We start from the raw sequence: 22820 nt of genomic DNA, 5'->3' as shown, positions 1-22820 counted from the left end.
TCATCTTTAATGCACACTTTATTATTTCCTCAATAAGTCATGGAATGTTAGTTACTTTTTGCACAATATTAAATAAATTAGCAGCGTGCTCCTTGACTGTTGAAAAAGTCACAATGAAGAAAAATCATTCAAGCAACCATGGAATGAAACAATGGAAACAAAGTCAAACTGAGAACAGAAGTAGGATGGTTTTACAGGGCTACTCTTTGCTTTTTGGAGGAGATGATTGGTGGTTGAGATGTCTGAGCATATTTGTAGGCTATGTGTACAATACGTGTACTGGTTTAGGGGGGTGATAAAATTAGAAATTATAAAAGTGCTCCTTTTGGGACAAAGCTGTTCATTCTGATCTGATTTGCGCCTGCTGCAAAAACAACAATAATACAAGCAAGGTCCTTCAGAATCGGCAGCACAAACCTCAAAGAAAATCTAACAGACGTAAAAGTAGGTTATCTTTTTAATCAACATCTCGGAAATGTACAATTGGATGTATTGTTGTCTTGTTGTAATGTCCTCAATTTGGTCCCATGGCGGTTATAGTTATGGCCCATCTCGGTATTTACACTCGTAACCAAGGTGATACATGTCACCATTTTGAGTTTTTTTGTCTTGGTATTTAATCAGTTTACCATCAGTGGATCGATTCAGCAGTAATGCAGAGGAAAAGCAATGTACCATCAATTCATTTGCTCTCCTCTGTCTTACAAAGATTTACAAAGACTCACCAAAGGATAAACTTGGTTTGTGATTATCAATAGTCCAATTCCAAAATAACGTGTGTGCTGTTTTTCTGTTTTTAAACAGTGTTATTAACTTAATCTGTATTTCGTCCATCGGTTTAACATAAATAAATACATGTTATGGTCTGGCTTGCTCTAACTGTTGGTGCTGACTCCTTATTGCAAACCGGCTGACGTGCACGGGGATAGGCACCACGATTTTAGGGTTCCTAGAGGGCTCGCCGGTTTTGGAATTGACGTTACCAGCCTTTACGCGCTTCCACTTGGCCCTCCGGTTCTGGAACCAGATCTTGACTTGAACTTCGCTGAGTTTCAAGGCATGCGCAATCTGAGAGCGTTCCGTTAAAGACAGGTATTTCTTACAATGGAACTCCTTCTCCAGTTCCAAGAGCTGCTCGCTCGTGAACGCCGTTCTCCGCCGCCGGTTCTTACCGGTAGACGTGGTGCTGCCAGTGCCGTTGGATCCGTGGACGCCCTCATCCACGTTACCCTCCCCATCATCTTTCTGACACATCGAGTTACCCGTCATGTTGTCGTCGGAGCTGTAGTCTAAATCGCTGTCCATTGAGAAGCTCTCATCTCTTCTATTGCATTCGTCCTCTTTCGGGTCTTCTTTGCCGTGGGTTCTGGCTGTGTGGGTAAGGAAATAGAACAGGCTAGTTTAGGATATATTGACCTCAAAATAGAAAAGTAAATGACAATGTGTAACCTATAATGGACTGATATGCAACAGTTTATGAGTTTATATAATGGATAACCGCAATTATACTTTTAAATAAATATTTTGCTTTAAAAAAACAAGCAACTTTTCTTCTACATTTGATTAATCACTAACGTTGTGTGTATTGTATCAACATTTCGTTTCGTGAGTAAAAACCCACGAGTAGACTTTACATATTGTGTTACAGGAAAACAATAGCTTATTATATTATGAAGTAAATTAGGAACAAATTATATTATGTCTCTGGACGTATTTAAGTGAAGTGAAAGTTATTTTATTAAAAATATATTTAAGTAAATATTTATCGAATTAGGCCCATCGGCTGTATCATGACACATATCATGTATGAAATAGGCCTCGCGCTTACTATAATTCCATTCATTTTAGAGACAAAATCAATTGATTTATATTATACAATATCTTAAACGCACTTCCGGAGTTAAAGTGTTTCTTGCATGTATTTCATAATACATATAGACCCTCATATAAATGACTCGGTCGGCTTTGAATTCTGATCACAGTTTTATAGACATTCAAATACTGCAGGCGCTTTCCCATCCTTCAATTAAAATAGGCTAATTTAGTCATTTAGTTTGCCCCCAGGCACTATTCATTGAAAAGCCTGAAATAAACGTATTTGATATGCGGATATCATGTCAAGCTTCTCACGACAAAATATGTAAGCGTCCATGTAAAGAATTTGTTTTAAAAAAAAGAAGACATTTTTCACTCAGCGGCAACTGCCACTTTCTATCACTATACTTTAATCGTTGTCATTTGATGTGAAATTCACAGGATATAGCCTACGCCAACACTGAGGGAGTAGAACTTATAAGTTATCCTCAAATGGCACTTGGGTCCTTTTTTTGTACATTGATGACGTAGGTCTATTGATAATATTGGTCCGTTAGCTAATAGGCCTAATAGCATAATTAATGAGATAAAGTTTAGAGATCGAATTACTTCTTATAAGGTACCTCGCAAATGTGCACTATTATTTATTTATTTATATAATAGGCCTAATAAATACGAGTATTCGCTTTGAACTTCTCTTTTACAACTTACAAATAATATCTTATTTATCCAAGAACATTAGGTTACATTTTAGTCATTTAGCAGACGCTCTTGTTCAGAGTGTCTTACAGTTAGTGCGTCCAAGCACAAGACAGCCACAAATCCCAAACGCAGTCAAACTTTTCCTCAATAGAACCTTACGTCAGGTCAAGTAAACAACCCTGTCCAGCAGAGTCCAGACAAAACAGAGTTTACTGTACCTGTGGATGACTGCAATGGCTCTGAGTCGTGGTAGGAGGGGAGCGTCGCGGACTCCTTTCCTAGAAATGTCTTTCCGTCATCCCCATCCAAACGAATGTCCTGAGATTTATTGAAGGCGGCGTGGAGAGACTGCGAGCCGAACTTCCTCGCCGCCTCCTGGTGCTGCTGTGAAGCCGAGAACCCTCCAGGCAGGCTGGCCATCAGGGTGGAGGTGAGCGCCATGCCCTGAGCCAGGCTAGAGCAGAAAGAGTTCTGGAGGCTGGGGATCTGGTGGTGCGGATGGGTAGCCGAGAGCCCCTGCTGCAGGGCGGACTGGGGTAGGGCAGGGGGCGGCGGAGGGTGCGGTGGGAGCACCACTGACCGGTACGGCATGAACATGGGGTAACCGGTGTAGACGAAGTGTCCCGGGCTGGGCTGAGGGGGACCGCCGATCAGAGAGTCGATACTGAAGGCAGTGGTGCTTCCCAGTGGGCGCTGCATCATCATAAACGAAGGGCTGAACGCTGCACTCATATGATCTGATGGAAGGAATGTCAATCAAGGAAATGTTACTGGAGAAATGGAAGGGAGCGATGACACCTGCAGTCTTCCTTGGGTTCGGAAGTAACCAACTTCACAACGTTGTTATTCGACAGACAACCGACCTTAGAAATGTCGACGTTTTGGTAATCCCGTTATTATTTGTTCGTTTCTCGCGATTAAATGAAACCATTCCATCAACATTGCAGATGGTCGACACACGATACTGGAGAGTGGAGATGTGTCCAGATCAACAGAATTAGCAGTCAACTTGGAGCCGTGGTGGTTTCCGAATATAGCAGAACTCATGTGGCCCCTTTTGGTTTACCTTGCGCTCCGATAGCGGGAGCCAAAGCCCATTCCAAGTGCCAATCAATATCCTCGGATTGTAAACTAACGTTCTGACCATTTGACAACAACAATCTTATATTCGATGATACTCGGTTTCCGCACGTCTGTCTAACTCACTCTAGAGAGTAGAGTGATGCTACTCCGTTCTACAACATCCAGATGTTAAGCAAGGAGTTTAAATTACGCTCCCTCTGTTTGATCGGCTCTTCCACTCGCAAGGACCACCCTCTCATCGCACTCTCGCATTTCATTGGTCGCTGTTAAACTGTTGGGCTAGCCTAGCTGTCATTCGTCACATAGACCTGTGAGGGCTGGCTTCGGTCTGGGTCTAGGAAATAAATGCCAATTATGTGGATTTGTAAAGCGTAGGCTATACACATCCTAAGGGACCATAATGCAAATGGGAATTAGCTAGGCTACACATGCAATATGCACGCACACATATTGACTACAACTGTCTTCCTTACATTAAATGTATAAAACATAAAAATAACTATTTGTACTGAACAGGGTTGCAAAATTATGTGAACTGTCAATAAATTCCCTGGTTTTCCCAAAGTCCGGGTTGGAGGAAATAAGTAGGAAATTCAGAATCTTCCAACCAGGATTTTTGGAAAACCAGGGAATCTATTGAAAGTGAACGGAATTTTGCAACCCTAGTACTGAATGTGTGTGTGTGTATGCGTCTGTTGTTGCTTTGTGTGTGTTGATAAAAAAAATCCTGTTCCACCTTTTCAGAATGACGAAAAGACTGTTCCCTGATATTATGTCCTCTTGTACCTAAAGGAAGCTTAGATCAAACAGTGGAAGGTCCCCATTCACTATCGACCAGGCTACGAATGGGCCTTCAGATGAAGTGAGAGCTGGAGAGGAGATGGAGGTTAGATGGAGAGATGGTGTGGAGATGGAGAGAGGGAGGGGAGATTAAGATATGGAGGGTAGATATAGAGATGGAGGTTAGATATAGAGATGGAGGGTAGATATAGAGATGGAGGGTATATATAGAGATGGAGGGTAGATATAGAGATGGAGGGTAGATATAGAGATGGAGGTTAGATGTAGAGGTTGGATATAGAGATGGAGGTTAGATATAGAGATGGAGGGTAGATATAGAGATGGAGGTTAGATATAGAGATGGAGGGTAGATATAGAGATGGAGGGTAGATATAGAGATGGAGGGTAGATATAGAGATGGAGGGTATATATAGAGATGGAGGGTAGATATAGAGATGGAGGGTAGATATAGAGATGGAGGGTAGATATAGAGATGGAGGGTAGATATAGAGATGGAGGGTAGATATAGAGATGGAGGTTAGATATAGAGATGGAGGGTAGATATAGAGATGGAGGGTAGATATAGAGATGGAGGTTAGATATAGAGATGGAGGTTAGATATAGAGATGGAGGGTAGATATAGAGATGGAGGGTAGATATAGAGATGGAGGTTAGATATAGAGATGGAGGTTAGATATAGAGATGGAGGGTAGATATAGAGATGGAGGTTAGATATAGAGATGGAGGTTAGATATAGAGATGGAGGGTAGATATAGAGATGGAGGGTAGATATAGAGATGGAGGGTAGATATAGAGATGGAGGGTAGATATAGAGATGGAGGGTAGATATAGAGATGGAGGTTAGATATAGAGATGGAGGGTAGATATAGAGATGGAGGTTAGATATAGAGATGGAGGGTAGATATAGAGATGGAGGGTATATATAGAGATGGAGGTTAGATATAGAGATGGAGGGTAGATATAGAGATGGAGGGTAGATATAGAGATGGAGGTTAGATATAGAGATGGAGGTTAGATATAGAGATGGAGGGTAGAGATAGAGATGGAGGGTAGATATAGAGATGGAGGGTAGATATAGAGATGGAGGTTAGATATAGAGATGGAGGGTAGATATAGATATAGAGGTTATATATAGAGATGGAGGGTAGATATAGAGATGGAGGTTAGATATAGAGATGGAGGGTAGATATAGAGATGGAGGGTAGATATAGAGATGGAGGTTAGATATAGAGATGGAGGTTAGATGTAGAGGTTGGATATAGAGATGGAGGGGAGATGAGGAGATGGAAGTTAGATGGAGGGTAGATGGAGAGATGGAGGGTAGATGGAGAAATGGAGGGTAGATGGAGAAATGGAGGGTAGATGGATTTATGGAGGGTAGAGGAGAGATGGAAGGTAGATGGGAGATGGAGGGTTGATGGAGAGATGGAAGGTAGATGGAGAGATGATGGAGAGATGGAGGGTAGATGGAGTGATCGAGGGTAAATGGAGAGATGGAGGGTAGTTGAAAAATGGAGGGTAGAGGATAGATGGAGGGTTGATGGAGAGATGGTTAAATGGAGGGTAATGGAGAGATGGATGGTAGATGGAGAGATGGTTAAATGGAGGGTAATGGAGAGATGGATGGTAGATGGAGAGATGGTTAAATGGAGGGTAATGGAGAGATGGATGGTAGATGGAGAGATGGTTAAATGGAGGGTAATGGAGAGATGGATGGTAGATGGAGAGATGGTTAAATGGAGGGTAATGGAGAGATGGATGGTAGATGGAGAGATGGTTAAATGGAGGGTAATGGAGAGATGGATGGTAGATGGAGAGATGGTTAAATGGAGGGTAATGGAGAGATGGATGGTAGATGGAGAGATGGTTAAATGGAGGGTAATGGAGAGATGGATGGTAGATGGAGAGATGGAGAAAAAGATGGAAAGATGGAGGGGAGATGGAGAGATCGAGGGTATATGGAGAGGAAGATGGACAGATGAAGAGATGGAGGGTAGATGGCTAGATGGAGAGATCGAGGGTATATGGAGAGAAGGAGGGTAGATGGAGAGATGGAGGGTAGATGAAGACATGGAGGGTAGATGGAGAGATGATGGAGAGATGGTTAGATGGAGGGTAGATGGAGAGATAGTTAGATGGAAGGTAGATGAGAGATGGAGGGTGGATGAAAAGATGGAGAGGAGATGGAAATGAGATGGAGGGGAGATGGATTGATGGAGGGTTGATGGAGAGATGAAGGGTAGATGGAGAGATGGTTAAATGGAGGGTAGATGAGAGATGGAGGGTAGATGGAGAGGAAGATGGACAGATGAAGAGATGGAGGGTAGATGGAGAGATGAAGGGGATATGAGGAGATGGAGGTTAGATGAGGAGATGGAGGTTAGATGAGGAGATGGAGGGTAGTTGGAGAGATGGAGGGTAGATGGAGACATGAGTTGAATCAACATCAGGAGAATATATTTAGGAAGCTGAAAGGACGTTGCTGATAGAAATGTCATGTATCGAGCTGCCGTGAGTCCTTATTCTCCATAAGAGAGAATCATAATGTATCGGCTCTACAGTAATGTATTTCTATCGGAACTCCGGCTGGCTAAGCTTTATAATACATGTATAATAATACATATGCCATTTAGCAGAGGCTTTTATCTAAAGCCACTTACAGTTGTAAGTGCATATACATTTTGGTAAGCTTTGATCCATCTAGTAGAATGAGAGCACTGTGAGTGATTTGTGATGTTTAGTGACTGTATAATGTACCAGGTTAATAACATGCATGGACAAACCTCTGCTTGATGTGAGACCTTCGTATGGTGCCGTCCCATCTCTTGTCGCTGCCATAGTTCATTCACTGCTGCTAGCTTCCTATCCAGATATTGTTTGTGCATTTGAATAACAGTCTTGATACGAGTCAGTAGCCACAGTGCCTATTGATGTTCATGATGACCAATAAATGTCCCTCATATGAATAACTCAAGTCACTGCTGTGTAAAAGGCAGCCTCTCATAGCGCCACCATACTTTACTATTAGGTGAGCTGTCAGTTAATATTGGGGGGGTGGGTGCTCCCCCCTAACCGCTAAACCCGCCTAAATCCAGATCCACTCCTTGAGCCAATCCAAGGGAATGTGTGGGAGCCCAGGCTCCCTCCAGTCCCAGCCCCAACCCCAACCCCCCAGCCCAGGGTCCCCCAGCCGCAACCCCCCCAGCCCTAACGCACCAGCCCAGGTTCCCCTCAGCCCCAACCCCCCAGCCCAGGGTCCCCCAGCCGCAACCCCCCCAGCCCAGGTTCCCCCCAGCCCCAACGCCCCAGCCCAGGGTCCCCCAGCCCCAACCCCCCAAGCCCCATCCCCCCAGCCCTGGGTCCCCCAGCCGCAACCCCCCCAGCCCAGGGTCCCCCCAGCCCCAAAACCCCCAGCCCAGGGTCCCCCCAGCCCCAACCCCCCAGCCCAGGCTACCCCCACTCCAACCATGTAGCCCAGGCTCCCCCAGCCCAGTCTCCCCTACTCCAACCCTGTATCCCAGGCTCCCCTACTCCAACCCTGTAGCCCAGGCTCCCCCAACCCCCCAGCCCAGTCTCCCCTACTCCAACCCTGTATCCCAGGCTACCCCCACTCCAACCATGTAGCCCAGGCTCCCCCAACCCCCCAGCCCAGTCTCCCCTACTCCAACCCTGTAGCCCAGGCTCCCCTACTCCAACCCTGTATCCCAGGCTACCCCCACTCCAACCATGTAGCCCAGGCTCCCCCAACCCCCCAGCCCAGTCTCCCCTACTCCAACCCTGTAGCCCAGTCTCCTCTACTCCAACCCTGTAGCCCAGGCTCCCCTACTCCAACCCTGTAGCCCAGGCTCCCCTACTCCAACCCTGTAGCCCAGGCTCCCCTACTCCAACCCTGTAGCCCAGGCTCCCCTACTCCAACCCTGTAGCCCAGGCTCCTCCTACCCCAAACCCCCAGCCCAGGGTCCACCCAGCCCTAACCCCCCAGCCCAGGCTCCCCACTACACCAATTCCCCCAATCCTCGGCTCCAGCTCCGACCCCTCACCCCCAGCTCTCATCTACTCCCACCCCCTTCTCCCTCCAGGGTCATAAGGACACCATCTCATTAAAGGCTGCCTGATCCACAACTGCAATGCAGACATTAAATAGCAGTATTTTTCAATTAGGGCTGACAAATTCAATCAAAATTCCATAGATTAGGATGAAATGAGGCATGGGTCATTTACAAGGGAATTTAATTGCACAGCCATTAGACAATAGTACAGCAGTCACTGTCTCATTATCAATCATGTGGGGACATCAATAGTAAAGGGTTGTAAAGGGGGGGGGGGCGGGGGGAGGGAAGGAGAGGAGAGGGAGATAGAAGTGTGTGTGTCACTGTGTGTGTGTGTTTGTGTGTGGACCGTGTGTGTGACCGTGTGTGTGTACACCGTGTTTGTGTGTGCGTGCGCTCTCACTAATACACTGCAGTGCCACCGCTGCAGAACAGCTACTAAATATCCCTCTTTTATACTTATAAATTATCCAGTTTAATTAACAACATGGATTATGATTGGAATATGATTTAATGAAACCTTTCCTGCATGCTAGTGATCACCATCATCCATTCTACTGGGGACAGGGGAGTATAACTGCAGACTAAATGAAGCTGAGGCTTGTTAAGGAGCTGCTTACTGCTAGGACTTAGAACAATAACATCAGACTGCCACCACTTCCACAACGAATAGAAGGAAATAATACCTCTGAACTGGGATACAATCAAACAGTGTGTTAATCACAACGATGCCAAGAATGGCCCCTACCCTAGCATTTATCTGTTATCAAACGGAGCATTCGCCGTGAGCCTACACTGATATGTGGATTTAAGTGGAGGGGGTGTGGTGGGTAAAGCAATTACAAAGGTGTTTTGACTGAAGGCTGCAGTTGGAGGGAGGTAGAAGGAGAAAAATTGGATTTGAAAATGTTGCCTCCAGCGTTCGACCATTCAACATTATTTAGTTGGAGTGTCTCGGTCGGGCTCAACCTTTTCAGAAAGATCTAAATGTCAGCTATAATTTATTCTGCTCAGTTCAGATTTCTTTGTGAAAACACATATCTCGTTGTTTGCCTTACTTTTCGATTAGACTCCATTACTAGGAATGAAAAAAGTATGGAAAAGCACCAAACTCACCTCTCAGTTTCCATTCACGTCCCCCCCAATCCAAAATCAATGAACATTTAGAGTTGCCATAGGATTTTTGATTATTAAAGCTTAAACGAATCCAATTGATTTACCTTTAATAAGTCTGTCCCCGATGATGACCAATCAAACAGAAGGAAGCCTGATCCACAATGGCGACTTTGACTAGAGCAGAACCTGGCGTCCGTTCCAAATCGCACCCCTTTTTCCCTATTTAGGGCTCAGAGCGCTCTGGACAACAGTAGTGGAGTATAAAAGGGTGCTATTTGGGATGTACACAGGAAGGAGCCTGTCTTCAGCCAGATCTCCAGAAACACAACAGCCTAGCTATTGATCCTGTAGCCATTCCTCTTCTTTCTCTTTAGGCTCATCACATCATCCATTCTAGTAGCGATCAATGCCCCCAGAGAGGAGAGGTTTAAACTATTCTGACATTCTCTTGTGGCCTTTGTGCATAATCTTTTACCCCACCGCTATTCAATTACTTCAAATCAAAGTGTATTGGTCGTGTACACAGTTTAGCAGGTGTTATAGCAGATGCAGTGACATGCTTAAGTTACTAGCTCCTAACAACCCACTGTGCACAGACGTCAATTCAATGTCTATTCCACGTTGGTTCAACATCATTTCATTAAAACGACGTGGAAGCAACATTGATTCAACCAGTGTGTGCCCAGTCGGAATGTAAGAAAAAAAAAGTGAAATCATGAAATCTAGAACGGCGGAACAAATCTGATTAACAGCCCAAATAGCCCTGCAGTAATCAGATGCAATGCGTACTGTAGGCCCTGTGTAGCTACACGGGGACAATTTAGACACAATCAACTACCAATGATACGTACAACAGTAGAGATACAGTACCAGTCAAAAGTTTGGACACACCTACTCATTCCAGGGTTTGTCTTTATTTTTTACGATTTTCTACCTTGTAGAATAATAGTGAAGACATCAAAACTATGAAATAACACACATGGAATCATGTAGTAACCAAAAAAGTGTTAAACAAATCAAAATATATTTTATATTTGAGATTCTTCAAAGTTGTCACCCTTTGTTGCCTTAATGACAGCTCTTGGCATGGTGTGGAGTTGCCATAGGATTTCTGGTCTGGTGTGGCAAAACCAAACAACTGACAGAGTTGGCAGTGAGACTGACAGGGCAGTGAGACTGACAGGGCAGTGAGACTGACAGGGCAGTGAGACTGACAGGGCAGTGAGACTGACAAGGCAGTGAGACTGACACGGTTCAATTCCTCTTGGGGAGATTGGCTGAAGCATCAGTGATCAGCACCTTTAGGGGCAGCTTGATCTTCTAGCCCAGTGGTTCCCAAACTGTTAATAGTCCCGTACCCCTTCAAACATTCAACCTCCAGCTGCGTACCCCCTCTAGCACCAGGGTCAGCGTGCTCTCAAATGTTGTTTTTTGCCATCATTGTAAGCCTGCCACACACACGATACATTTAGTAAACATAAGAATGAGTGTGAGTTTTTGTCACAACTCGGATCATGGGAAGTGACAAAGAGCTCTTATCGAACCAGGGCACAAATAATAATATAATAATATTTAGCCATCTTACATCTTATAAGCCATCTTATTTGTTAATCGAAAATTGTGAATAACTCACCACAGGTCAACGAGAAGGGTGTGCTTGAAAGGATGCAAATAACTTTGCAATGTCGGGTTGTATTGGAGAGAGACTCGGTCTTAAATAATTTTCCACACACAGTCTGTGCCTGTATTTAGTTTTCATGCTAGTGAGGGCCGGGAATCCACTCTCACACAAGTACGTGATTGCAAAGGGCATCAGTGTCTTAACAGCGTGATTTGCCAAGGCAAGAATCTCTGAGCGCAGCCCAATCCAGAAATATGACGGTGGCTTCTGATTAAATTCAATTTTCACAGAACCGCTTGTTGCAATTTCAATGAGGCTCTCAGGTTCAGATATCAGTAAGTGGACTGGAGGCAGGGCATGAAAGGGATAACAAATACAGTTGTTTGTATCATCCATTTCGGGAAAGTACTCGCGTAATTGAGTACCCAACTCACTCAGGTGATTCGCTATGTCACATTTGACATTGTCCGTAAGCTTGAGTTCATTTGCACACAATAAATCATACAATGATGGAAAGACCTGTGTGTTGTCCTTGTTAATGCAGACAGAGTAGAGCTCCAACTTCTTAATCATAGCCTCAATGTCCCGCACATTAGTTATAGTTGCGGAGAGTCCCTGTAATCCTAGATTCAGATCATTCAGGTGAGAAAGAACATCACCCAGGTAGGCCAGTAAACCCGTCATGATGCAAGCGGTCAGACAAGTGAAAATTATGGTCAGTGAAGAAAACTTTAAGCTCGTCTCTCAATTCAAAAAACGTGTCAATACTTTGCCCCTTGATAACCAGCGCACTTCTGTATGTTGTAAAAGCGTTCCATGGTCGCTGCCCATTTCATTGCATAATGCAGAAAATACACGAGAGTTCAGAGGCCTTGCTTTAACAAAGTTAACCATTTTCACTGTAGTGTCAAAAACATCTTTCAAGCTGTCAGGCATTCCCTTGGCAGGAAGAGCCTCTTAGTGGATGCTGCAGTGTACACAAGTGGCATCGGGAGCAACTGCTTGCACGCGAGTTACCACTCCATTATGTCTCCCTGTCATGGCTTTTTCTCCATCAGTACAGATACCAACACATCTTGACCACCAAAGTCCATTTGATGTCACAAAGGTGTCCAGCACTTTAAAAATATCAAAAGTCGTCTTAATTCTTGCTCAAAAAACTCCTGTGGCTTATTTTTCAAATGGGCATGTTTTGTTTCTAAATGTCTGCGCAAGAGTGAAGGTTTCATCGAGTTGTGAGATAGTACTTTTGCACATATAACACACTGTGGCTGAGGAAAGGCACTACTCCCAATAAGTGAACCCCAAATCAATGTAGTTCTCATCATATTTGCACCTCTTCGATGGTCCAACATCCCTGTCTGTTGTTCGGTGCTTTCCCGGAGAAGGGGGCAGTAGCTCTTCGGCTGCATCAGATTCACAACTGCCAGTGTCCATGCTAGCTGGGCTAACAACAACTGTATAATTACTGATGCTAGCATTGGATGTGCTCGTGGAAGCAGACCAACTTGTTGTTGACAGGTGCAGGTGTAGTACTGCTGGTAGTAACAGTACTACCAGTAGAGCTGGTATTTGTCTCTATGGACATGGGCCTTACTTTTTTAAAACCATTTATCTATTTTTGAGCAAACGGAATGAGCAGCAGCTACGTTTGGCTACATACCGTTAGTGGCATTCCCGTGAGAGAGTAACGGTTAATGTGATTGGATGTTCATTATTTGACTAGGCTACCTGTATTTGACATTGTGTTATTTCATTTTTGGTAGTGAAACGAGGCTACTCAGGTGAGAAAAAAACCTCACCCAAATGTATAGCCCCGTTTGAAAATGTGAAGATTTCATAAAAATAAAAAGAACATTCCTCCCGGGTGGCGCTGTGGTTAAGGGCTGTGCCATCAGAGACTCTGGGTTCGCGCCCAGGCTCTGTCGTAACCGGCCGCGACCGGGAGGTCCGTGGGGCGACGCACAATTGGCCTAGCGTCGTCCGGGTTATGGAGGGTTTGGCCGGTAGGGATAACCTTGTCTCATCGCGCACCAGTGACTCCTGTGGCGGGCCGGGCGCAGTGCGCGCTAACCAAGGTTGCCAGGTGCACGGTGTTTCCTCCAACACATTGGTGCGGCTGGCTTCCGGGTTGGATGCGTGCTGTGTTAAGAAGCAGTGCGGCTTGGTTGGGTTGTGTATCGGAGGACGCATGACTTTCAACCTTCGACTCTCCCGAGCCCGTACGGGAGTTGTAGCGATGAGACAAGATAGTAGCTACTAAAACAATTGGATACCACGAAATTGGGGAGAAAAAGGGCTAAAAATAAATATATATATATATATATACAGTGGGGCAAAAAAGTATTTAGTCAGCCACCAATTGTGCACGTTCTCCCACTTAAAAAGATGAGAGAGGCCTGTAATTTTCATCATAGGTACACTTCAACTATGACAGACAAAATGAGGGGGAAAAAATCCAGAAAATCGCATTGTGGGATTTTTAATGAATTTATTTGCAAATTATGGTATCCAAAAGTTTGTCTCAATACTTTGTTATATACCCTTTGTTGGCAATGACAGAGGTCAAACGTTTTCTGTAAGTTTTCACAAGGTTTTCACACTGTTGCTGGTATTTTGGCCCATTCCTTCATGCAGATCTTCTCTAGAGCAGTGATGTTTTGGGGCTGTTGCTGGGCAACACGGACTTTCAACTCCCTCCAAAGATTTTCTATGGAGATCTGTTGAGATCTGGAGACTGGCTAGGCCACTCCAGGCCACTCCAGGACCTTGAAATGCTTCTTACGAAGCCACTCCTTCGTTGCCCGGGCGGTGTGTTTGGGATCATTGTCATGCTGAAAGACCCAGCCACGTTTCATCTTCAATGCCCTTGCTGATGGAAGGAGGTTTTCACTCAAAATCTCACGATACATGGCCCCATTCATTCTTTCCTTTACACAGATCAGTCATCCTGGTCCCTTTGCAGAAAAATAGCCCCAAAGCATGATGTTTCCACCCCGATGATTCACAGTAGGTATGGTGTTCTTTGGATGCAACTCAGCATTCTTTGTCCTCCAAACACGACGAGTTGAGTTTTTACCAAAAAGTTATATTTTGGTTTCATCTGACCATATGACATTCTCCCAATCTTCTTCTGGATCATCCAAATGCTCTCTAGCAAACTTCAGACGGGCCTGGACATGTACTGGCTTAAGCAGGGGGACACGTCTGGCACTGCAGGATTTGAGTCCCTGGCGGCGTAGTGTGTTACTGATGGTGGGCTTTGTTACTTTGGTCCCAGCTCTCTGCAGGTCATTCACTAGGTCCCCCCTTGTGGTTCTGGGATTTTTGCTCATTGTTCTTATGATCATTTTGACCCCACGGGGTGAGATCTTGCGTGGAGCCCCAGATCGAGGGAGATTATCAGTGGTCTTGTATGTCTTCCATTTCCTAATAATTGCTCCCACAGTTGATTTCTTCAAACCAAGCTGCTTACCTATTGCAGATTCAGTCTTCCCAGCCTGGTGCAGGTCTACAATTTTGTTTCTGGTGTCCTTTGACAGCTCTTTGGTCTTGGCCATAGTGGAGTTTGGAGTGTGACTGTTTGAGGTTGTGGACAGGTGTCTTTTATACTGATAACAAGTTCAAACAGGTGCCATTAATACAGGTAACGAGTGGAGGACAGAGGAGCCTCTTAAAGAAGAAGTTACAGGTCTGTGAGAGCCAGAAATCTTGCTTGTTTGTAGGTGACCAAATACTTATTTTCCACTATAATTTGCAAATAAATTCATTAAAACTCCTACAATGTGATTTTCTGGATTTTTTTTCTCATTTTGTCTGTCATAGTTGAAGTGTACCTATGATGAAAATTACAGGCCTCTCTCATCTTTTTAAGTGGGAGAACTTGCGCAATTGGTGGCTGACTAAATACCTTTTTGCCCCACTGTATAAATATACATTCTGGGGTACGGCATTGCGCGTACCCCAGTTAGGGAAAACTTGTTCTGGCCAAATGAACCACAGGAGATGGTCCTCCAGGATGACCTCCAGACTCAGAATCACAACAACACACAGACATTATGTACATATCTCAGCACAGAATCACAACAACACACAGACATTATATACATATCTCAGCACAGAATCACAACAACACACAGACATTATATACATATCTCAGCATAGTAGAACAACAACACACAGACATTATGTACATTTCTCAGCACAGAATCACAACAACACACAGACATTATGTACATATCTCAGCATAGTAGAACAACAACACACAGACATTATGTACATATCTCAGCACAGTAGAACAACAACACACAGACATTATGTACATATCTCAGAACAGAATCACAACAACACACAGACATTATGTACATATCTCAGAACAGTAGAATAACAACACACAGACATTATGTACATATCTCAGCACAGTAGAACAACAACACAGACATTATGTACATATCTCAGCACAGTAGAACAACAACACAGACATTATGTACATATCTCAGCACAGAATCACAACAACACACAGACATTATGTACACATCTCAGCACAGTAGAACAACAACACACAGACATTATGTACATATCTCAGCACAGTAGAACAACAACACACAGACATTATGTACATATCTCAGCACAGAATCACAACAACACACAGACATTATGTACACATCTCAGCACAGTAGAACAACAACACACAGACATTATGTACATATCTCAGCACAGTAGAACAACAACACAGACATTATGTACATATCTCAGAACAGAATCACAACAACACACAGACATTATGTACATATCTCAGCACAGAATCACAACAACACACAGACATCATGTACATATCTCAGCACAGTAGAACAACGACAACACAGACATTATGTACACATCTCAGCACAGAATCACAACAACACACAGACATTATGTACACATCTCAGCACAGTAGAACAACGACAACACAGACATTATGTACACATCTCAGCACAGAATCACAACAACACACAGACATTATGTACATATCTCAGCACAGAATCACAACAACACACAGACATCATGTACATATCTCAGCACAGAATCACAACAACACACAGACATCATGTACATATCTCAGCACAGTAGAACAACAAAGGTGACAGTTATTTCAGTCAAGACCTACTATACTGTCTGTACCACAAGATATGAATGAATGTTTTATCTTACTTAGACACAATTATACTGACTTATTCATTTAAGTATATAAAACAGAATTAATTAAATAAAAAACTGTTTAACTTCTTCTGAAAACATTCAGTATTTACCATGAGCAAGATGAAACAATACAGGCCTAATCATTTGCTCCAGACAAAATGAGGATCCAAGTGCAACGGCTCCCTGACCCATTGTAATCTAATTAACCCACAGCGCCCTCTGCAGTTCAGGGACGGAACTGCACACAGAGAACAATGAAACAGCAATCAGAAAATCCTTATTCTAGCCACACTACTCACTTCAATATGAATACAAGATGTTAAACTACACTGACATCAGAATAACTAACGCCATCTCAGTCTCAGGACAGGGCCTGTAATTGCTGAGGGACTTTGGAAGAGTCCCTGGTCTGTGGGGGGTGTCTGACAGTTTTACAGAGCCCTAGGAGGGGGATCAGTGTGTGTGCCAACCACTGCTGTGATGTGATTGAAGCCGTGTTTTCTCCAGACAGCTTGAATAGATGGCACCCTGAGGCGTCTGCGAGAGGTGAGGAGCGCTGGGAGAGAGTGAGAGCGACGGGGTGAGCAGGTTAAATACAGGTCTGGAAGTGTCACTGTGAGAAAAAACAGACAAATCCACAGGTAAACACGGGATAACGTGTATCCCTGTCCCATAGGTACTTATGCAGGTCTGACAGGATTGCACCAGTGTATGTGGTCCAAAACGGGGCTTGTCGGAGGAAAAAGCACAGCTACAACCATATTGCTTATACCTGTCCAGTTCTTTCACCTCTAGGCTGCGTGATTTGTCTATCTTGGGGGAGGTCAGGGCCAGGGGTAGTTCCTGACACTCCAACACATGAATCATAGCAGCATCAACTTTCATTATGCCCCTGAAGACAGAGCCCCAGATGTTCAGGGCTCGCTAATGATAGTCATCAAACACACAGCCAGCCTCCCCTCTCTGTGACCATGAAGTCAGACGGTTAAAATCACACACAACAGAACACATAGCCAACATGTACACTCTGTGTGTCCCAAATGGCACCCTATTCCCTATATAGTGCACTACTATGGGCCCTGGTCAAAAGTAGTGCACTATACATTAAAGGGAACAGGCATTGACATGACCACCCCGTTTCTCAGAAAAACATATGAAGAACAGACAGAGACAGACACGGGTTCCTCTGTCCAGACGGTCACTTTGGTGTCATGTTAGAACCCCTAACCCCCACCTCCCACCTCCTTACATTCACCACGAGACGAGCGCTTCAGACGAACAGCTAATTACATCATCTAGTGAATGTTCACCTCCAGCCTCCCTCTCCCACCAAAAAGACAGTTATTTAATAACTACAGCCTTAATTACCGTTCCAATCAACGGGACAGAAACAGAACAGGAGTAGTGTCGTCTGACTGCGGCTCTGAGGCTAAACTGGGTTAGTTAGAAGAGCCTGGTCTTCATTTCCCTGCTCTCCCTCTAGACCTAGACGGTGTTAACTGTGTCTGCTCGGATTAGGGACTTGAAGGGACACTAAAATCTACTTCTCCTTGTCTGGGAAAGAAGAGCAGAGGGTTCTTTCATCCTCAACAAGTGTCTATAAGGTTGAACAATTGATGTCTTTTTTCTCATGAGGTGAAGAGTTCACTGCGTTCTCTTAGTGATGTGATTCTGCTGCGTCTCTGTTGACTAGCCTCACATCTTTTTAACTCACATTTATTCCTTCATTATATTCAGATTACAAGTATCGTTACATGTCATCTTAACATCTCAAATAAGCCCCTTTTTGAATGAATTGTAGGGCTGAATGGCTTGCCTCAGTCAGTGTTCAGTGTCTGTAGGGCTGAATGGCTTGCCTCAGTCAGTGTTGAGTGTCTGTAGGGCTGAATGGCTTGCCTCAGTCAGTGTTCAGTGTCTGTAGGGCTGAATGGCTTGCCTCAGTCAGTGTTGAGTGTCTGTAGGGCTGAATGGCTTGCCTCAGTCAGTGTTCAGTGTCTGTAGGGCTGAATGGCTTTCCTCAGTCAGTGTTCAGTGTCTGTAGGGCTGAATGGCTTGCCTCAGTCAGTGTTGAGTGTCTGTAGGGCTGAATGGCTTGCCTCAGTCAGTGTTCAGTGTCTGTAGGGCTGAATGGCTTGCCTCAGTCAGTGTTCAGTGTCTGTAGGGCTGAATGGCTTACCTCAGTCAGTGTTCAGTGTCTGTAGGGCTGAATGGCTTGCCTCAGTCAGTGTTTAGTGTCTGTAGGGCTGAATGGCTTACCTCAGTCAGTGTTCAGTGTCTGTAGGGCTGAATGGCTTGCCTCAGTCAGTGTTGAGTGTCTGTAGGGCTGAATGGCTTGCCTCAGTCAGTGTTCAGTGTCTGTAGGGCTGAATGGCTTGCCTCAGTCAGTGTTGAGTGTCTGTAGGGCTGAATGGCTTGCCTCAGTCAGTGTTCAGTGTCTGTAGGGCTGAATGGCTTACCTCAGTCAGTGTTCAGTGTCTGTAGGGCTGAATGGCTTACCTCAGTCAGTGTTTAGTGTCTGTAGGGCTGAATGGCTTGCCTCAGTCAGTGTTTAGTGTCTGTAGGGCTGAATGGCTTGCCTCAGTCAGTGTTCAGTGTCTGTAGGGCTGAATGGCTTGCCTCAGTCAGTGTTCAGTGTCTGTAGGGCTGAATGGCTTACCTCAGTCAGTGTTCAGTGTCTGTAGGGCTGAATGGCTTACCTCAGTCAGTGTTTAGTGTCTGTAGGGCTGAATGGCTTGCCTCAGTCAGTGTTTAGTGTCTGTAGGGCTGAATGGCTTGCCTCAGTCAGTGTTCAGTGTCTGTAGGGCTGAATGGCTTGCCTCAGTCAGTGTTCAGTGTCTGTAGTACACTGTAAGGTAGAAAGAGCTGTGACAGATATCTGGCCGGAGCGCACGGCACCATTTAGTTCTGCTTCATTGTGTCAGGTAACAGCTTCTAATGAAGACTGAACAACTGTGGCTGAGTTACAGCAGACAGGGAGGGAGAGGGTGGGGGGGAGAAGGGGGGAGGGAAGAAGAGAGGGGTAGACGGAGAGCGCGCAAGAGAGTGAGAGAGAGATTGAGAGAATGAGAGAGAGAATGAGAGACAGCGGGAGAGAGAGAGAGAGAATGAGAAAGAGAGAGAGAATGAGAGAGAGAGAGTGGAGAAAAGCGAGATATGTTATTATTATTGTATTATTACAATGTATATTGTTTACATTGTTGCTTTGGCAATATTGACGCAATGTTTTTCATGCCAATTAAGCAGCTTGAATTTGAATTAGAATTTAGATAGAGAGAGATGGAGAAGTCAACAGCAGCATTAACCCTGTTCAGGCGGACAGAGTCAGACGTCTGATGAAGCGGTGTCTCTTACGACTCTCGCTGCACGGTGGATCCAACATCATTAGCAGCGAGGGAGACAGTATGTTTCGGCCTGTTCTCCTGGTAATGAGCCCTCTCTCCTCATCCTTCACAGTAATTAGTGCCCAGACTGAGACCCAGTACGCGTCCCAAATGGCAAACCCACTCAACGCTAATGGAGTGAGCCAGGCAGAAAAAGAGCACTATTATGTTGGGCCATGTAGCCACCATATCACAGTGAATGTCCTAACCTAAAACCTCCTTTCTTCATCATTTAGCTCTACTTCTGTTTCCCCACCTCCCTGTCTGTCTCCCCATCTCCCTGTCTGTCTCCCCGCCTTCCTGTCTGTCTCCCCACCTCCCTGTCTGTCTCCCCACCTCCCTGTCTGTCTCCCCACCTCCCTGTCTGTCTCCCCACCTCCCTGTCAGTCTCCCCACATCCCTGTCTGTCTCCCCGCCTCCCTGTCTGTCTCCCCGCCTCCCTGTCTGTCTCCCCGCCTCCCTGTCTGTCTCCCCACCTCCCTGTCTGTCTCCCCGCCTCCCTGTCTGTCTCCCCGCCTCCCTGTCTGTCTCCCCGCCTCCCTGTCTGTCTCCCCGCCTCCCTGTCTGTCTCCCCGCCTCCCTGTCTGTCTCCCCGCCTCCCTGTCTGTCTCCCCGCCTCCCTGTCTGTCTCCCCACCTCCCTGTCTGTCTCCCCACCTCCCTGTCTGTCTCCCCGCCTCCCTGTCTATCTCCCCGCCTCCCTGTCTATCTCCCCGCCTCCCTGTCTGTCTCCCCGCCTCCCTGTCTGTCTCCCCACCTCCCTGTCTGTCTCCCCGCCTCCCTGTCTGTCTCCCCGCCTCCCTGTCTGTCTCCCCGCCTCCCTGTCTGTCTCCCCACCTCCCTGTCTGTCTCCCCGCCTCCCTGTCTGTCTCCCCGCCTCCCTGTCTGTCTGTATTTTGTAGGACCAGTGTATTGTCTTAGAATTCCGATCAAAGCTGCACAAACCGGATGATTCCCAGCAAGATATCTTGTCTCTTCAGCCAAGAGAGAGGCTTCAAAAAGAGCTAGCGAGGCTGGTCTGTCTGTCTGTGCACTAGAACATTCTCAATGACATGGTTTAATGGTGCGTTTTCAAGTGGACCTTCACAACATTCTATTGTGTGAATTTCAAATGTTATAACAATCCATGTTCATACCTTCATACTTAAGACACTGTTTATTTTCATTTATGACATACAGACTTCCAGTGGTATTTCTCTCACACTGCCCCAGTAGGGACCAATATGGACCGTCTGAACATGATGTAACGATGTCACTACACAGTAGCTCCATGTGATGTCACACAGGTAACACATGACCTGTGATGTCATGAGGGGAGAAGACAAACTCTTTTACAGTTATTAAAGACAGATGACACTTTCTATTACAGTGTCAAAGTGAAAATGGTGGGTTGTGGTGTCCTGGGTTAACGGCATGGGTTGTCTGTCTCCCAGGAGTCAAATGGTGGGTTGTGTTGTCCTGGGTTAACGGCATGGGTTGTCTGTCTCCCAGGAGTCAAATGGTGGGTTGTGGTGTCCTGGGTTAACGACATGGGTTGTCTGTCTCCCAGGAGTCAAATGGTGGGTTGTGGTGTCCTGGGTTAACGACATGGGTTGTCTGTCTCCCAGGAGTCAAATGGTGGGTTGTGGTGTCCTGGGTTAACGACATGGGTTGTCTGTCTCCCAGGAGTCAAATGGTGGGTTGTGGTGTCCTGGGTTAACGACATGGGTTGTCTGTCTCCCAGGAGTCAAATGGTGGGTTGTGGTGTCCTGGGTTAACGGCATGGGTTGTCTGTCTCCCAGGAGTCAAATGATGGGTTGTGTTGTCCTGGGTTAACGGCATGGGTTGTCTGTCTCCCAGGAGTCAAATGGTGGGTTGTGGTGTCCTGGGTTAACGGCATGGGTTGTCTGTCTCCCAGGAGTCAAATGGTGGGTTGTGGTGTCCTGGGTTAACGGCATGGGTTGTCTGTCTCCCAGGAGTCAAATGGTGGGTTGTGGTGTCCTGGGTTAACGGCATGGGTTGTCTGTCTCCCAGGAGTCAAATGGTGGGTTGTGGTGTCCTGGGTTAACGGCATGGGTTGTCTGTCTCCCAGGAGTCAAATGGTGGGTTGTGGTGTCCTGGGTTAACGGCATGGGTTGTCTGTCTCCCAGGAGTCAAATGGTGGGTTGTGTTGTCCTGGGTTAACGGCATGGGTTGTCTGTCTCCCAGGAGTCAAATGGTGGGTTGTGTTGTCCTGGGTTAACGACATGGGTTGTCTGTCTCCCAGGAGTCAAATGGTGGGTTGTGTTGTCCTGGGTTAACGACATCGGTTGTCTGTCTCCCAGGAGTCAAATGGTGGGTTGTGTTGTCCTGGGTTAACGGCATGGGTTGTCTGTCTCCCAGGAGTCAAATGGTGGGTTGTGTTGTCCTGGGTTAACGACATGGGTTGTCTGTCTCCCAGGAGTCAAATGGTGGGTTGTGTTGTCCTGGGTTAACGACATGGGTTGTCTGTCTCCCAGGAGTCAAATGGTGGGTTGTGGTGTCCTGGGTTAACGACATGGGTTGTCTGTCTCCCAGGAGTCAAATGGTGGGTTGTGGTGTCCTGGGTTAACGACATGGGTTGTCTGTCTCCCAGGAGTCAAATGGTGGGTTGTGTTGTCCTGGGTTAACGGCATGGGTTGTCTGTCTCCCAGGAGTCAAATGGTGGGTTGTGTTGTCCTGGGTTAACGACATGGGTTGTCTGTCTCCCAGGAGTCAAATGGTGGGTTGTGTTGTCCTGGGTTAACGACATGGGTTGTCTGTCTCCCAGGAGTCAAATGGTGGGTTGTGTTGTCCTGGGTTAACGACATGGGTTGTCCATTTTCCTGGAGTATACTGCTACCTTGGGCTGGGGAAGAAAAGACACTCTGCCTCAGAGGGAGGGGAGGAGGAAGCTATGTAGATAATTACCACGAGCTTCTGTTTTGGACAGCCATAAAAATATACATTCAAATTAACTCCGTCCCAGCCGTCCCACCCCTGCCCATGACGGCCGCGGCTGCCCTGTGATTTCCCAAAGTGCCCTGCTGGAGCTGTGACCTTCGCTGGACGGACGCCAATTAGTGTGGCCTGACACAGT

At 45.9% G+C, this 22820-nt stretch overlaps 1 protein-coding gene across 1 annotated transcript; it reads right to left on the bottom strand.

The window, feature by feature from the left end:
* Positions 1–321: 321 nt before the first annotated feature.
* Positions 322–3735, bottom strand: LOC139402740 (homeobox protein GBX-2-like). The gene is made up of 2 exons (XM_071146648.1): positions 2736–3735; positions 322–1370 (listed from the first exon to the last, which is right to left on the bottom strand). The coding sequence occupies exons 1-2, from the start codon at positions 3247–3249 to the stop codon at positions 859–861; spliced, it is 1026 nt and encodes a 341-aa protein (XP_071002749.1). The 5' UTR covers positions 3250–3735; the 3' UTR covers positions 322–858.
* Positions 3736–22820: the final 19085 nt, after the last annotated feature.

The sequence above is a fragment of the Oncorhynchus clarkii genome, unplaced genomic scaffold (assembly GCF_045791955.1).
Source record: "Oncorhynchus clarkii lewisi isolate Uvic-CL-2024 unplaced genomic scaffold, UVic_Ocla_1.0 unplaced_contig_3553_pilon_pilon, whole genome shotgun sequence".
NCBI classification, from domain to species: Eukaryota; Metazoa; Chordata; class Actinopteri; order Salmoniformes; family Salmonidae; genus Oncorhynchus; species Oncorhynchus clarkii.
The sequence above is the reverse complement of the archived record's forward strand: the minus strand, read 5'-3'. Positions and strand labels throughout refer to the sequence as shown.